Source organism: Eufriesea mexicana, unplaced genomic scaffold (genome assembly GCF_001483705.2).
Source record: "Eufriesea mexicana isolate 0111107269 unplaced genomic scaffold, ASM148370v2 scaffold1344, whole genome shotgun sequence".
In the NCBI taxonomy this organism is placed as follows: Eukaryota; Metazoa; Arthropoda; class Insecta; order Hymenoptera; family Apidae; genus Eufriesea; species Eufriesea mexicana.
Genome location: NW_016909451.1, coordinates 77,744 through 96,433, shown reverse-complemented (window position 1 = coordinate 96,433; position 18,690 = coordinate 77,744). Strand labels below are relative to the sequence as shown.

The 18,690-nt window shown below is 34.2% G+C and overlaps 1 protein-coding gene across 1 annotated transcript in view; it reads left to right on the top strand.

Moving 5' to 3' along the window:
• Positions 1–241, top strand: part of LOC108547977 (laminin subunit alpha-1) — a 107,986-nt gene extending 107,745 nt beyond the window's left edge. Inside the window, exon 12 of the mRNA XM_017900728.1 lies at positions 194–241. Within this exon, the coding sequence (XP_017756217.1) occupies positions 194–213 (20 nt within the window). The 3' untranslated portion in view covers positions 214–241. The remainder of the gene's footprint in view (positions 1–193) is intronic.
• The last annotated feature ends 18,449 nt before the right edge of the window (positions 242–18,690 follow it).

The window sequence follows — 18,690 nt, the reverse complement described above, 5'->3', positions numbered from 1 at the left end:
TATGAGCGAACTTATTAGATCTTCTAAAGTCTCTAGATCTTTTAAAAAAATTGCAAATAAAATTAAAAATAAAAATACATGAAAAGATAGTAGGCAGCTTTGAAGAAGCTTTAGCTAAAGAAATGATATTCGTAGTTTCGTTTATATTAATATATGAATATTTTCTTTATTCGTTATGGTTTTATTGTTTCAGGTGAGTGTCACTTCCAGTAGTATCATAAATCTACTTTAACAGATGGGCAAATATCAACGACCTTTCGAGTAAGTATTCGCAAATATAATAAAATTGTACTTCAACGCTGTATCATGTGTACCCGAATAAATTGTGCATAATTGATGTTAATTACAGTGGTGTAATAAAATAAAGAAGATCACGTTATTACGATTTTATGTGAATGAGAATCAATATTAATTTTGCTCAAAGCACTTGTGTATTTTCAGCAACTGTAAAAATAATAGGTCTGAGACAAAAAATATCGACTATCCTGGCACTTTTAGTGCTAGAAAACAACGCAGCCCATGAAAAATTTATATTTACTTATAATAAAATACGTTTCCTATTTTTCGATGAATTTTTGGTATTAAAAATTTTTGGAAAGGCTATGAAAAATATAAAAAATAAGGCGGAGTGAAAATGAGGTCGTAATAGGGAATGAGTTTGGTTTGTGGGGCAAACTTTAGCCCAGTGATCTTGAAAGGGTTCGTACATGGCTTGGGGCACCATGTTCGACCGACGAAGAGGAACAAGGGTTTCTTTGATCGTATCTGTGTCGACATGCGTCGAGACGCGTTGCCTCGCTTTAACGCGTTTTTTCCAAGGTGCATCCAGTCCCGTGCACCACCCTGAAGAGGTGCATGCTTCGAGAGGCACCTCATTTGCATATGACTCTGGATGTAGCTTTGTTTCGAGGTGTCAGTGATTTTGTAATTGTCCAAATGAAGGTTGAAAGGTATTTAATCTTTTTTTCCTCATTAGAATTAAACAAAAATGGTATGGAGAATGGATCAGTGACTTGAAAAACTATATTTTTTCTTTTTACTTTTTATTTTTGGGAATCCAAAATATTTTTTTTTTTTGCTACTTGGAATTAAATAAAAATATTATGGAAAAGAGATCAATGATTTGAAAAGAACATATTTTGCATAATATAAATATTTTAATATCTAATATCAACAATATTCCCCACTACATTATAAATGTCAACGTGTACATGTACTATATAATTGCACGATTTTTAAATCACCAGAATCATATCGTATCCCATATATCAAAATTCCTATTGATTATAATATCATAATATAAAGTAAGAATAAATATATTATTTTATAATAATACTAGCTGTCATCGTTCTGTTTTAGAAAACAGAAAATTAAATTTCTATTTGGATAACCATGTTGATAAAAACTGATAAAAAATTCCAAGCTAACAGTAAAAATCGAGGAATAAAAGAATAAACAGAAGAATTTTTAACTTCGAATTTTACAATTCAAAGATTACATATTCAATATTACATACTTGCATATTTAAGTATTATATTAACTATACTATACTATACTAAATATTAAATATTGTATTTAAATTTACTCGCATACCTAAATTCAACATCCTCCTCTTCAAACCACAATTTTAACCGCACACATAGTCTCCCGGCTGCAGTATACTTCGGTAAACTGAAGTTTCAATAATCTTAAATCTTAACATCCACGATAAATAATAAAGGAACCGTTGCCGTGGAAAAAATCAGTTTCATCAGAAAACAATTTGAAACGCGTATCGCGAGGGGTAATTTATACACTGCGGTACAGCTTATGGTACGATACCGGAAGATCGAACACGGAAACCATATCTCCCAGCCCCGCCTCCTTATTAATGAAATCGTAAGATCAACCAAGCCCAGCTTTGGTACGACCGGTATTTATATGATATAAAAATTAATTCCATCTTGTTAAACGACCCACAGAGTAGTCGGAGCTTCTGTCTCCTAGAGTGATACCGATGCACCTGCGGTTGGATATCGCTCTGGCCTCTTCCTACGTAATAAGAAGGTCCCTATCGCGAGCTAGGAACGCGATCTACGGATCGATATTGTCGCTCAAAGTAATCACGATTCCGTGAATCTTTTTTGAACCGTGTATCGAGGAATGTAAGTAGATAGGCCTGTTTCGCTTTGTAACTGTTATAGGGGATAAATTACTATAGCAATACTGCAACAGTAATGATTTTATTTGGTAAATGTCGATTCAATTTTTATTTTTTCGATTTTTTTTTCCTTTTTTTTTTTTTTTTTTTTTTTCTTTTCAGAATATTTATTATGGCTTGTTGCATATTTTTGAGTAATTCTTTTGGTTTCGAATATTGGAGGATTTTTGAGTATTTTTGAAGTATTTATACAGAAACCTAAACGTTTCAATTATATTTTAATTGCACTAAGTATTCTATTAATTTCACAATAAAAGTAGAACGAAAATAGTGGATCAAAAATTAATAACAATTTTTGCCATAATAAATGCATAATGTCTACAAGAATTTAAAAATTTTTTTAAATAAAATTTTATATTTAACAATGTCATTTACTTGCACAGAATACTTGTGTATGCAAAATAACGAGGTGGTTTGAAGAAGAAATATACAATTTTATTTTTAAAAAAATGGATTATCCCTTTGCATAATGCATATGCATCGTTACTCGTAAGAAAAAGTGATCCCTGAAAGGCAGTTCTGTTTGAATCATTCGCGTCTTCCCTCCAACATCTTCCTCTGATTGCCAACCTGTATATATGAATATATTACACGAAATATACTTATTATACACTATACCTGCTATAATTGTGTACTAAAACGAATTAAAAAGATTAACGACTTTTTTTCACCTCGGTAACTACCACACATTCGGCCTTCCATTAAATACGAGATGAACATAAATTTCTTTCGTCGATCATCTTTGGTTTAATCGGGAAACCGCCAATTCCATTATCAATTAATACATTTCCGTTCGATTCTATTAATATATATATAGCCACATACAGCACGTGCGACATCCATATAGGCACTTATTACGGTCCCTTCTTTTATTTCAATTAATTACTTTTTTAATGCAATTAGCGAACGTCGTATTAACTGTTTGATTGGCTTATTAGTTCCACCTGGCACAGGAGCATATTATCGTGTATTGCAACAAACACCTTAATATTGAACCTACCATAAATCTATCATGAACTAAATCTAGAAATAGATCTATCACCTATCACTAGACATGAATCTATCATCAAACGCAACGCAAAATTTTATTCCATTTTTAGATTTTTTTAATCAACCACGTACCTATATATAATTACACATTTTTTTTCAAATTAAATTAAAATACAAAAATTTTTTCTATGCGTTATGTATAAAAATTTGGAAGACTTCAGGTTTAAGTATACTCAGAACCTCAAACGATTAAGCCTGTTCCCAATAATAATAAAATAAAAATTGAAAATGCATTAGATATACATGTACTGTAGATTTGTATCTGTAGATTTCGACTTATTCAATTATCCCAAAGTTTTAGAAGCACCCCATAGAGAGACACAAAGAAATAAACCAATTACCATTAAATACCAGACAATCTCGAATAAACTCTCGATAGACCCGCACATCGATCTAACCTCTCAACCTCGGTACCCTACTCTAACCCAATTCCATCAGCAATAATCTACCCACTACCACAAGCACATAATAAAAAGAGAAGCCATCTCACCGACCGCGACGTAAATCCGAGCCATCGCCATCGAACATCTCCGTAGCGCCATCTTCATCCGCTCTTTCCTCGTAGAGCTAGCGTAATGGTCCCTCAGCGTCTAGCCATCAAAGTCCCAACGCGTGATTCATGGCTAGGCCCGGCTAGCGCGCGTCGAGTTGCCAAACACTCGAGTGAGAAACACAGGCAGGTGATCTCATCGCGGAAGTATAGCGAGGATTTTGTATTCCGGACGTGTGGGCTCTATAAAACTAACCGTGCCCACGCGGTCTGTCCATTATGTGCGGCGTCGTTCGCCGCCAGATACTCATCGTCACGTAGCCAGGCCACCTGTGCCACCATGAATATCCCATAAAATCGCCTTTTGCTTTTCTCTCGGACCTGCCGCCCTGGGAGTGTCAGCCTTCGCCGGAGTCTCTGATTCCCTGGAAGAGAAACAAAGGCATCAGTCGACGAGTTTGGATCTTGGCTAGCGTAGCCGGGGTTCACCCAGTGCCGAGAGGGAACAGGTTCGGATTTCGGAAAAATCTGCCCGATTTATGATCATTGACGACGACTGCCGACCGGTGGAACAGAATAGATCGTGAGGCGTGGTCGTGGGATCCGCGATGTTTGCCGCGAGGACGGCTGATATTTATTAGGTAGCCAGGATAGATCGGGTGAGCTCTGTCTTGCTGCTTCGATCATGTGCCAGGGATTTCGAAATGCTGGAGTTTATTGGGATGAGAGACGGGTCGAGAGATGGATTTCTTTGGCAGTGCTCATCTTTTTTACCGTGATAAAGTTTATACGTTGAATTATGTCTTATTTTTATATCGGATTTTATAAATTAATGGTGGCAATTACTGGGGTGAATTTCTGCAAGAAGAATTTCTTCGAAAATTTTTTGAAATTTATTGAGATGTTAGAGTCGCGGTATTTTTGAATTTAATATAGAAATTTATTATTATATTTTGAGGGAGATGTTGGAATGCACATGAGTGTAGGTTTCTCAGAATGGTAAGGAAAAATGACACTTTTGTTTATTATAGATTACGTGATCCAGATTAAATATTAAATTAAAATATATATGTACAGATATTTATAGACTTCAAAAATTGACAACTATTTGCTGAAAAATTAATTAAATATTTTTACTGTTATAAGAGAATATAAAATTAGTTGGGAAGGTAATATAAGAAGAAATTCAATATTCGAGTAAAGAATTAAATTAAAATTAAAATAATTGAAAATTAAATAAAAATAAGGAATCAAGCTTAGAATTACACTACTGAAACTACCGATTTGTAATGTCTACATAAACACGGTGAACATAAACGATATTAATTAAAATAATACAATGGAGATAAATATGTGTAAATAATTAGCTCCTATCTGAGGAAGAATCGATATTAATTTTGCAAAAAATAATTCCATAAATAATTTGACAATCTTGATAATTCTAGTGTTAAAAATAGCAAAATTTATTTTCTTATTAAAACGAGACAAAGAAATACTAAAACCTGACAGCAAATATTCCCCTAATCCCTCCACCTCGTATCTATAATTTACATTTTATATATATTATAATTTATCCATTTTTATAATAAAACAACCTCGATCTAGCCATCCATTATCCATAATTCCACAACCTGTCGCTTCTCCAACCTAGCACAAGCTACAACGAAAAATCTACCAGTCCTAATTACACGTCTTACATAATAACACGAGCTTCCATTTAATCGAGGATGCTAACGCTGCAAGGGACGAGCAAGAACAATCGTCCCTCGACGACTCCTCTCAACGCAACCCTTGGACGTATTCCCAATTTCTTTCGCTGATCGAAATCAGCCTGGCGAATTTTTTCCGCGCTTTTGAACGCGCAATTTCTCCTCTCGCCGCAGAGATAATCGCGCGGCCGAACGGACGCGTGTAATTCCGAGGTAACGCGTCGGCTTTCACTCAGGAGCTAATTAACGCCGGGCCTGACCTCTGATCCTAATGAAAAGGGAGCCGGGATCCGCGGCTTTATATAAAAGTGAAACTACCGTCTGTACGTGTTGTATCCGTGGCTCGTGTCGAGCTTATTCATTCAGTAGTAAATTCGCGAAATTTACGCTGCGTCTTTGTTAGTTTATTGATCCGCTTTTGGCGCATGTGGGCGTAATGCTTGGGACCTTTTCGCACGATCGTGCGTTACGTAAGCGTGATTGCTTAATTGGGAATTTGCACTGCCGGTGTGGCGATCGGGGGGTATTAAAATTGGGAATTTTTGATGTTAGTATAATTAATTTCTCCGTGGAGTGCCCATTAGGGTTGTATGTCGAGTTGGATTTGATGGTCCATATCGTTCGATTCTTTTAAATCTTTTTGACGGGAGATGTAGACTTTTGTGTCTCAATTTAATTTCGCAAAAATGTGGGTACATTGTTGGATAGAGAAATGAGAAAATGGAATTAAATTTTAAAAGGGATTTCGTAATAGGTTCTGGATTATAACTTGGACCGTGAAGGATTTATAGTGTAATTCAGTATTATGGTATTGCTTTGTTTAGTATTGTTGGGAGATTTGGTAAATTGTAGTGTTGATTTCATAAATATCGTATTTCTTCTTTAGAGGCAGAAGGGTTAATTAAATATTGTAGAAAATTGAAGAATTGATTACATAAAGAAATAATATTTATTTTAGTATTAAAAATTTCGTCTTTAAAATTGCAAGCGAAATTACTGTTGATAGTACTGTTACTGTTGATAACAATTATATTAATAATAATCTCAGCATCACAATTTCGTAAGAAATTAAACAAGAACAAGGTATTTCGTAAACGAGACATTTTTTGGCATTTTATCCGAGCTCTTTTAATAAACTTACAGATAATTATAAAAGTGATCTAAATAAAACAATCTGAAAGAGATAATTTAATTATTTATTTTATATTACATTTACTTACATCGTAACAAATAAAACTATTTTTCTGTAAAATACCAAAAGATTGAATCCTTCGATTAATTCTATAATCGATGATACATTTAAAGCGTGAAAAATTTAATATTTTGAGAGACGTAGACCTTCTTCGTAATCAGCGACACACATTGCGGACGAATGTTGAGACATCTATTGTGTCGTTAGAGGTCGTTGATATCTCGCATTTTCCATATATCAGTCGAGAATAGATATAAAATAACTAGCTACTGAACATGACATACGATAAAATATCTAGTACGCAATGTATTAAGTAGTAACAGTTATAATTGTCAGACATTATGCTCTTAACTCTTCGCACTGGACGATTTTTTGACTAGAGAAGAGTAGAAAATCAAAGATTCTCTACTAAAAAACTGGCGATACTTTTCTGAGTAATAAATAAAGCATTGTATAATAATAGAATTGTAGAATTATTTGATTTCGATACCTCGCATACAGTTACATTACATTAAATTTGATATATTAATTAATATCCATATTCCAAATATTATGAAATGATGACTGAAGGTCACCTCTGGAGTGCAAAGAGTTAATAATTTTCTACATTATGGTAATTAATTCGTCTCGGTGTTGTTTCGCTGCAACAGCATCTTTTTCGACGTGCTTTCACCTCACCGATATTTTTTCTCATTTTTGTTTCCTATATCGAGCTTTTTATTCACCTTTCCTTGCTTCCTGTCATAAATCTTGAGCTGGATTTATATCCCGCGACTGATGTATACGTGGTTGGTCTGCTACCTTGTTCAGTAATCAGCCATTCAACTTTTTGGCAGCACATTTTGGACCTGGCTCGTTATCCTGATGGATAAACGAGTTTTTGGGATTCAACTTTTTCGTACTTCGGTGTAAATTGTCTTAAAAGAAGATGTCCTAAGAGCTTTGGGCAGAGGTGTGTATCAAACACGGTTAACAAGTTCGTGAAGTGGAGAACCAGTAGAAGGAGAGACCGTTACGATTCGGAAGGCACCGTTAGAGGTGGAAGCCAATGGATTCGATCGTGAATCTCTTTCAGGGTCCTCATTACGGTTCGCGATTTACACCAGTACTGTTTAATTGGATTGTTCGAGTGACCTAGGCATTCCAATATTTGAGAATTCAAGGGGAGCAAAATTTAGAAATTCTACTGTACGGAATTTTGTAGAAAATTTTCTTTTATGGAAATTTATTGTATGGAGTTTTGGTCTACAGAATTTTCTTATGGAGAATGTATATTTATATATTGCTGGGAAGAAAAATTATGCTATATAAGATTTAAGTATATGAAAGTGTAATACGTAGGATTTTACTCTATGAAATTTTATTCTACGAAATATTAAATCTTTGGAATTACACTCAGTACAGAATTTTCAATCTATGGGATTCTATTGTACAGAATTCCAGCCTGTATGAAATCCCAATTCTATAGAATTCCATCGCATGGAATTCCCACTCTATTGAATTCTATCGCCCGGAATTCCCATTATATAGAATTCTATCATATGGAATTCCTTCTCTACAAAATTCTATCGCATGGGAATCTCACTTTATAGAATTCTTTCGCATGGAATTTCTACTCTATAGAAATTATTCGCATAGAATTCCCACTCTTTTAAATTCTATCGCCCAGAATTCCCATTTTATAGAATTTTATCTTATGGAATTCCCTCTCTATAGGATCCCAATGCATAGAATTCGACGTTACAGAACCCTTCCCTACAGAATCCCCCTTCACAAAATTTCACTCCACAGTATCGAACCCTGCAAACTTCTCTTCTCCGATAAAGAAAGAAAAAATACAGCCACAATCACCAAACAAAATTCTCCACTACAAGTAGCTCTGATAACGCAATTGGTGGACCATCAACGCACTTCATAGAGCCTTTCGGAAATAAGCACAAGTATTAGCGAACAACGTTTTCTCCGGTATCAATGGAGCTCAATGAATCACCTCGCCATTAAGTCCCGAGCTCTCTCCGGTGCATAGGTGTGCGGCACAATGTAAACGTCGATTTTTCCCCTTTTTATGCCTGATTATAACAAGTGTTTGCTCACGCAACTCGCGAGGGCTTTAACCCCCGGAGTAGACGAGCACGTAGGCCGATGAAAGATGCGGTGCACGATTACGAACGTCGTCCTCGTCTAGGTGACGATTCATGAATCTTGGGATAAATCGTTCGCATGGGAGTAACATGTGGGCACATAAACGCCACTCTAAATTGTACGCTATAAATCGTTGTATTTAGCAAAAGCTGCTATAATAGCGTTGCCTATGAAGCACGTGTCCGTGTCAGAATGGCGTGGTTTTAGAAAAAGAAACAGGGGAAAAATGATAATTACGAAGACGGTGAATGGGTATTGCTGTGAGTTAATCACGGTAATAAAGCTTGGGTTTATTACAGAGGAAAATAATCAGAAATTGTGATATAGATATTTTATACTTCTTCGTGGATCGTATTATACACTCTGTCGTACTCATTTTGATTTTTATGAAATTTTTAAAATCCACACAGTTTTGGTAAAGTAATAGTATTCGATTGGATGTTCAATTTGTGGTGACATCTTTTTTTAAAATTAGATGCACGTGTTTTATAGTTCGTAATTGTTATTTATTGTCATTAATTGGAATATTATTATAATTATGGTTATATATCTACATCTTCTTCTTAAGAAAAATAAATTATAAAATTACAGAATACTGAGAATTTTTTTTAATTTTTTAATTAACAAATTTTATTTTCCTGTATTTTTCTTTTTTATTTCTTTCTTTATACTGCACTATTCAATTCTATATGTATATTTCTTCATTTTCTTGCCTTTTGTATTATTATTTATTTGTATACGCAAAGGATTTTAGATAGTAAATAATGCTTTTAGATGATTTTAATTAGACAGGTTTTTGTACTTATTTATATAAAAGAATTTTAATCCGCAATAAATTTTATGTCCAAGTGAAGTGATTTGAGAGGAAGCAACTTGATACTACAGAAATAAAATCTAGAAGCTCCATTATAACTTATGTGTGTCGAAGCACGGCGCTAATTAGCGTCATGTTAACCAGTCTACGCAGAAAAGTATGTTTATCGTGAGCAAACTGAGGACTTACAGAATAAAAAGTTTCCATTCGTGAAAGTGAATTTGATAAAAATATTAAAATTCAAACTACGCTGGCAAATATGAAATTTCGAATTTAATAATTATCGACGTAGCAGTGAAATATCTCGATGTGTGCAAAAATTATTAACATATTATCCTCCCAGTACAGAATATTTTATTTTTATTTTTTTTATGGTTAGAAGAATTGTTTCTAGGAAGCAACATCATCCCAGTATGTATTTAAATAATTCGCATTTGTTTCTCTTAAGGGAGTTATTATGTATGAATAAAGTATATAAACAGACTATAAATTTCACAATGGAAATCAATATTAATATATTACATATTTACATACAAATCTTTTATTTTTATTCTAATAAAATTATTTGAATATAAAGTTAGCCTAAGTGATTTTATTTCTTTATTTTTCCTAATTATAATTTATTTTCTTCCATATAATTCCAATCTATTTCCCCCAAAAATAATTATTGAAACATACATACCTACAATATTTTGTTCACCGTTCTTCAAGTAATTCTAAAAAAAATACAAAAAGACAATTCAAAATTGTCTATAAGAAATATCACATATCAGCCAATCTTCTAACATTTACTCTGAAACTATTCTCGCCCTTTACACAGTTACAAATTCAGTCCCCCTGTTAGATATTAAACGACAATAAAATCGGATGAAATTGCACCCGCGACTTGTAACATTCGCGTCATAATTTTTCAATATTCCGGCCATAAAGAAAGTGGACAAATCGATCGTAAAGTTCAATGTCGATATCTTAGCAGCGAGAACCGAAGCAATTTGCAACAGTGAGCAACGGTCGAGCCGAAATCGTTACAAATTTCAGAGAAAGCGGACTACCGAGACGATCGTTTAACAGTTTCGTGAAAAAATGCGCTCTGGACGTAAGATAAAATTCCATTGGATCCATGAGTTTCGCAGGTTCGTTAGATTATATAGGTACCACGATCGGGGTAGCAAACAGTTCCAACGATCCATAAACGCGATCGTATACGCGATTGACCATAAAGATCGCGTGTTATGCACACCGATTTCGTGTCATTCGCAAGGATTAGGAGATTCTGTGGCGTTTATGACATCGTGACTCTGTGCAAATTATTGTTCGAACCATAAAGCTAGTAACTTGTTGAGAAAATGGGATTGACCGTAGGATCATGGACATATCTGCGGTACCTCTGATTTTTAGGCCTCGATTTAAACGCCATTAAGTGGATTAAGATATTTGTGGGGTAATTATAGTAGGAAAGTAGGAAACTAAATTAATTTGGTTCAATTTGGCTTCACTGTACTTTAAACGCTCATAAACTCGATACCGGTGGTTTAGGCGAATTACTTCGCTTGATTCCCTTGGTAGAAAATGGAGAATGAGAATTTGTGGTTGGGAAGAAATGATAAAAGGGTTATTATTATGTTGCATAGATTGGAGAATTTTTAGTAGATTTGATATCCCTTGGCAGTGATCGTGATCTATAGCTATTGAATGATTTTCGATTTCTGAAAAATTTCAGAAAAAGTTTGATTTTGCGATTGCGACGTAATATGGAATTTGTTAGAAATTTGGTTAATATATAGGAAAAAAATTAAGCAAATATTGAATCAAACCTCGATGAATGTACAAGAGAAATAAAGTAAATGCTGAATTGGATCTCAATAAATGGATTATATAAGAGAGATAAAATAAATATTAAATTAAGCCTCAAGGAACATACTAGAGAAATAAGAAGAGAAAACGACCGAGTTAAATCTCGACAAACATATAAATGAAATTAAGTGAATATTAAATCATATGTCAAGAAACGTTAAAAAGAAATTAAATAACTGCTAAATTAAACCTCGATAAACATAATATTAAATGAAACCTCATTAAATGAATCACATATAAAGGCAATAAAAAGGAAAAATATCAAATTTAATCTTACACTAAATCATATTGAAAAAGATGGAACAAATATAAAATTAAACCTCCATAAATCAACAACATAATAATATTAAATTAATAAAATGAATATTAAATTAACTTCAAAAAATATACAAAAGAAATAACATCGATGAAATGAAAAGATATATATACTAAATTAAATGTTAATAATTACACAAAAGAAACAAGACGAATACAAAATTAAGATTTTAAAATTAAACCATTCTCCTCAAAATTATGAACCATATCTATAATCATAAAAGTTGTCTAAATATTTAATTTCAAGTTACTAAAAACAGGCAAATTAACTAATTGACAACTACAAACTTCATGAAACATTTTACAAATTTAATTTTGAACGATAATTACAAAATAAATAATTTTTAACCCAAACCTCTTCCATAATTACTAAAAACAAGCAAATTAATTATAACAACTACAAATCTCATGAAACATTCTACAAATTTAATTTTCCACAATACAGTAGGCAACCAATGAGTATAATAAGCATGATAATCGGGAAATAAATAATTTTTAACCCACACCTCTTCTATAATTACCAAAACCAATTACAACAATTATCACAATGAATTACAACAGCTACAAACTTCATGAAACACTTTACAAATACAATTTTCCACAATGCAGTCGCCAACCAATTAATTCAATAATTACGATAAACACTAAATCAGCGATTTTTAAGCCAAACCACTTGCACAATTACCACCCACAATTACCTTGGCTACACAAAAATATCCCCCGTTGCTCCACCTACACACGCGCGATCCGACCACCACCTGTCCGATGCTGAGGCTCGGAGCCACGGGCATCATCTGCCTATTACCGTGGGTGATACAAAGCGGCCGGTCGCCTCGTTAATTGAATACGGTGATCCTCGCCACGCTGCGTCGGATGCACGGTGGGTGTTTTCATTGTGAGGGCTTTATAAACTTATCGCAGGTGGTCCGCGACACGGCCGGGGAAACTGCAAGGTGCCCGGATACACGGCCGTGGCCGCTGAAAAAAAACGGGAAGAGGACGTACCGCTCGCTGTCCCGTTGCTGGAGGGAGCGTGTTTATTGGTTCGTTACGAGTGCATCGTTGACAAGCGTAATAGCCACTTTACCTGCGAGAACTAGATGCTTCCCTGTGGTATTAACCGTATCGCTATAACGGAAAGCATCCATGGAGATACGTGTGCGTTGGTGTCCAACTGCTTGGAGCACCCTCAGACTTTTGGATAAGCCGGCTTTTTTTATGGCTGCAACAGCCTTTCGCTTCTACCGTGGGTTTAATGGGGTAGTTTTGCCCAACCGTTTAAGACCAATTATGGGCCTGCGGATTTTTAATAGCTTTTGCGGTATTTGTTTGCAAGCAGACGAAAACGTGGGTTTGGCAATTTTATTTCTCTCTTCATTAAATTCATTATTTCTATTTATTTTGTTTTCGCGGTGGGAGATTTTTGGGTTTTTATCGCGTGAAGTTTAAATAATTTTTCGAGTGTCATAGGACTTTGCGAAAATTTGGTTAGACAGTGTCAAATGATTTTGCAAAATTTATATTAATATCTCTTAAATTATATTAATAATTTTTATATTAATTTTTTTATATTAATAATTTAATTTATATTAATATACCTTAAATATATTATTTTTATTTATTAATTTTTTAGTAGTAGATTGTTGTGTTTTTATCGCGTGAGGTTTAAATAATTGTCCGAGTGTCATAGGACTTTCCAAAAATTGAATTAGAAAGTGTCAAGTGGTTTTGGAAAATTTTATTTCTCTCTTAAATGTATTATTTTTATTTATTCATTTTTTAATGGGAGATTATTTTTCTTTTTTAACGCGTGACCTACAATTAATTATTTGAGTGTCATAAACCTTTGCGAAACTTGAATTACAAAATGCCTAATGGATTTGGAAAAATTTATTTCTCTTTTAAATGAATTATTATATTTTTTCTTTTTATAGAAGATTTATTATTCTTTTTTCTCTTTGCTATATGCAAAATTTTCCCCTTCCTTATCACGTGATGTTTTTTTCTGTTTACAGCAAAAGTATACTAGATACTACTATGTTTCAGTTTATACTGTTTCTCCCAATATGTGTGGATAGAAAATTTAAATAAAATTATATAATCGCACGTATACATTTTACAAAGCTGTACCTAAATTAAAGAATTCTGAAATCTACTCGTGGAAAGACGTATGAATATTTTACACAAATAGTTGGAGATAAGTAAGAGAAAAATTTGTATTATTAGAATTGCCTATCCTTCTACATCAAGATTGTAAACGCGATTACCCCGTTTCATAGACCACTGCACGGTATTTTATTCATCGAGGTGTGAAAAGGCCTAATGGTAAGAGGATGGAGACGTGGGTCGAAATGGGGGATACTTCAAGATTGATCAAGTAATTTTATTATATTGTGGGATGTTAGCATAATAACGAAGAACAATATAATAGCGACGATGGCATTTGTGTGGTCTCGCGGCACCTGAATTTACCGAGAACTATCGCAATCGAAAATGTCACAAATTGCGTAATAAATATAATACACACCTTCGGAAATTTTTAAACAATTACTTTTATATATATCCACTCATGACTACCATAATGATCTACAAATCTAACAAACAGTGCAGGTACATTAAGTACCAAATTTCCTAATTCTCGATTACTTTCAATTTTTCAATTTAGGTATATACAAACATGATTCATCCTAAATTCAGATCGTCATTTTGATAATGACGCCTCACTGTATCTATCTTACTCATTTCTAACTGAGTAAAAAATATTTTAATTATTACTAATTGCTCTAACAATAATTAACTAAGAAATGCTATACTTATTAATAATTCAATTTAGTAATAATTATTATAGTCATACCATATTCGATATTTAATATCAGATTTCATCTCCCGTACCACGAAGACTAGATACAGTACTTGATAATTGAAATCAAACTCAAAACATAAATAGAAAAAGAAAAATATATTTTTATACACCAAGACCTCACAGATCAAAGTGTGTTCGCGTCGTTATGGAAATTCACCACCCCCAAGTAATCGTATTCGAATGAAATCTCAGACCAGAGAGATTTCCCGTAATAATCGTCGGCTACGTGAACACGGTGTCAAAGAAGGTAAACCCATTGTCGGTGGAACGGCTGAAATGAAATAAATCGGGCGATTTGAATACGATAGGGAACGGACCGTAAGTTACGGGGAATTAAACCATTCTTCATATCGTGACATATTTTATATCCTGCTATCATACCGTCGGTTAATCATTGCTCGGCCAGGTGTAATTTATTGTTGCACTGGCAAAAATGTGAACACCGTAACAGTACGAGTGTATTTTTCTCCTGTTCAGAGTATAGTCCTGGGTACTGCCTAACTATGCTAATTTCAATCGTAACTCACACACGGTACAATTACGAATGTATTCATTCATAAAATTGATTCAATGTTAACAACGGAGGGATATAGAGGGCAGATACGGTGATATATGCGCTCGAGCTTTACCTTCACTTCCTCTTTGCCCTGCTTCTCAGTCCTTTCTGGTTAAGCCGACACCGCGCGTTAGACATGACAAATGTAGAGTATTTGTTATTTGCCGAATACTCGTGACGTGCGGATGTTGCATTATATACAGGGTGAAATACTCGAGGTAATCGCTTCGAATCACTTCCTTGTTAGGAGAAGTTTTATAGCGTTTTTCTCTTCTGCAGGGTGTGGTTCAAAGAATCAGTATGGTTATGGTGTATTTTTCTTTTCCCATCTTTTTCTGTTTAATTTTCTTTTTTTTTTAGGGTGGTAAAAGATGGTGTGTTACGTAGTATGTCATTATATGATATCGTATAATATACCATTGCACGATATTATATATTATTATATGACTTATTATAGTGTTATAGTAACGTATTATTGCAGAATATTCTACTTCTGTGTATAGTATACTTCTCTGTCGTGATTGTTAGAGCTTATTGCAATCTTTTTATGGACAATCCTATAAGTATAATTCTGTAATAAACTAATATTCATTAACACAGAACAAATGCGTGAACAGTAATATTCTTTGAATATGTAATGATCAGCTTTATCCGAGACGATTATCCGATATTTCTGATCACGTACTTAGGACGTTTTACAATTGGTAGTGATTTTGCATTAAAAAGTGGGTCAAAAGTGTAGAATAAAATTTTTCCATACGAAGCTTCGTTTGCGAGAAAATCAGCTTTAAAAATTTGCATGCTAGGCACGTGCCTGGTTATATATATAACTGCAACCCAACGCATATGTAACCTCAATTTTCTCCCAAACAAAAACACGAGTAAATACGAGAAAACTTTATTCCACATTTTCGACTTACTTTTTCGCGCACTGTAGATCACATTCTCCAAAATTACAGTATCAGTTGCGAGACACACCCTGTAGATAGGACTTTTTCAGAGCGAAAGGGTTAAAAACTATCACGATCCCTTTCCCCGTGTCGCTAATGAGGGAGACCCGTAGGAAACGGCTAGTATGACACGCAATTAAGCCTCGATAAAGGTTTATCGTGTCGGTGGCGTGGCGAACGCGAGGCACGCGTATTTTTTTTCGCCTATCCTAAGCGGCCGGATCCGTTGCGAGCCGTGTCGCATTCCAGCCGGTTCCTCAGCTGAAATTCTCGGCTGTCTAGATGCCGGAAGCGTAATCCGAGCAGCGTGCTCGCGAGCGCGCAATTAACGGGAGTTCCTGCACGCCGAGAGGATATAAGTCCGGCCGCTCGATATCGCGGAGACCTCTCGGTCGACGGTGGCGCCACCACGCTCCCGGCAGCCATCGCGGAATCGTACACGAACGAAAAGAAGAACGAGCCTTACGAAACGAGATCTCGCGAGTCGCATTCGTAATGCACCGAGCATTAAAGGCGGTTTATAAATATGCAACGGATGTACACACGTGTATCTGAGCGAGAAAAAGCGACGATTAATATTTATGCGACACGCGGTTGCGTTCGAGGTTCGAGGTGGTCTAGTCTACGACGAACGGACGAACAGGCTCCGCGTGATAAGCATCGTTTGGCAGGTGAAAGTTCTCGGTGTGAATGGGCAGTGTTGAGGAGACGTTGACGAAATTGTATTATTCCTCCTTTATGGCCTGGACCCGTAATTTACGGCACCGTTTAGGCTCAACCTCAGGCTACCATGTGACGGGTTGCTTGATGGGCCAAGCGGATTATTATATGCGAGTTTTGAAAGAAACGAAGTGAGAAGACAAATAAATGTTGAGGGATTGGTCGTATGTGTATTTGGTGCGAGAAAAGTGAAGGCGAGTGATGATAATTACAATATTAAACGCAGGATTTTTAACAAAAAGACAAGTATAACCTAAATGACTGTTTCTAAATTTTTTAACTAAAAATTCTGTATTTAATGTCGCTTTGATCACTTATCTTAGTGATCTTTTTATTAGTATTTTTTGTCAATTTTGTCTCCTTTAGGTTTTCTTTTTTATTTTTCCATCTACCATGATGTAATATTAAAAGATAATATTTAGATGGTGGTAGGTTTCGTTTTGAAATTGTGCTACGAGCTAGATAGGAGTATCTTCGTCTACTGTCTTGGGTCTAATTTTGAAAAATGAAAAGAATTGCAAAAATTAATGGTAGATATTTCTCCAAATAATTGTAAAAATATTTTGAACTTTTTCTTACCCTTTCCTTTGAACAATTTGTAAAATTTGTTATTGAAGTACTATTGTAGTGTCACTATGTATTAGCGACATGAAATCTATCATAAAGTTTTAATGGATATTTATTCTATTTAGGGAAAGCATGTTTATTTTGTATTTATTACTTGGTGGTTAATGTTTAGTTTGAGTAAAAATAGCAATGCTAGTTCCTGGCTTATAATTTTTTACGTCCTTGTAGATATTAGAGAACGCATTTATCTTTGCACCAGAGCGAAACACATCATCTTCTTATCTAACAGCTGAACAATCGATAACAAGGCACTGCGGTACCGAGTTCGACCTACTTTACTAATATCAACACTAAACGTTTTAAATAGAGAACTTACTCGGAGTACGTGTGTCACTAAATGATTTCTTTCCTCGCCTAATTTACGAAGGGTAATTGTAATTTTATACAAATTATAAAGAATGTTAGGAAGATTACAAAAACTGAGTACTGAAATAATTTATCAAAAAATTTGGTACCTTATGCTTTGCAATTTAATATTATAATATAAATATTAAAAAATAAACATTCTACAGTGAATAAGAAAATCAGTTATTATTATATCGAAATGCATTTGGGACTGATTTTATAATTATTTATTTATTTATATAATTACTAATATAGTGAATTACTTTTTGCAAATTTGGCATTTTTGAGACAAGTTTTATACTTTGTTATCCTATCTATTATTTTAAAAAAATCTAATTGAATATTATAAATATTCGCGGGAAGATACAAGTACAAGTAAATTACAAAAATAATGTCACTACTTCCGCCAATTAGCAGAGTACCATTTATGAAAATTAACTAAATATTATATTAAAAAATTTACAATACGAAGAAAATTTCCGGTATTTTAATTCAATGATCTTTTAATTAATCGAATTTAAAAAATAATTATATATATTATCAACATCATTCTTCTACTTACGCTCACTCAAATACGAGATTTAAAAAGAACCACTTCTATTCCAAAAATCCTCTGTTCAAAATTTAAAATATTGGATCATTGATCAAGATTCTATTTCGAGACTTCTCAGACCCCACTTACACCAACGAGAATATACCTCGTGCCTCAAATAGAGATATTAAAATTAAAACTAGAATTTCACATATGAGAAAAAATTCGTCAAAAATAAAATCTGAACTCAAAAACCCCTCACCAAATATTCCTCACATATTCACTTCACTCCTCATCCGTCCAAAAATCCCACAACGCTGCCCCCCCCCCC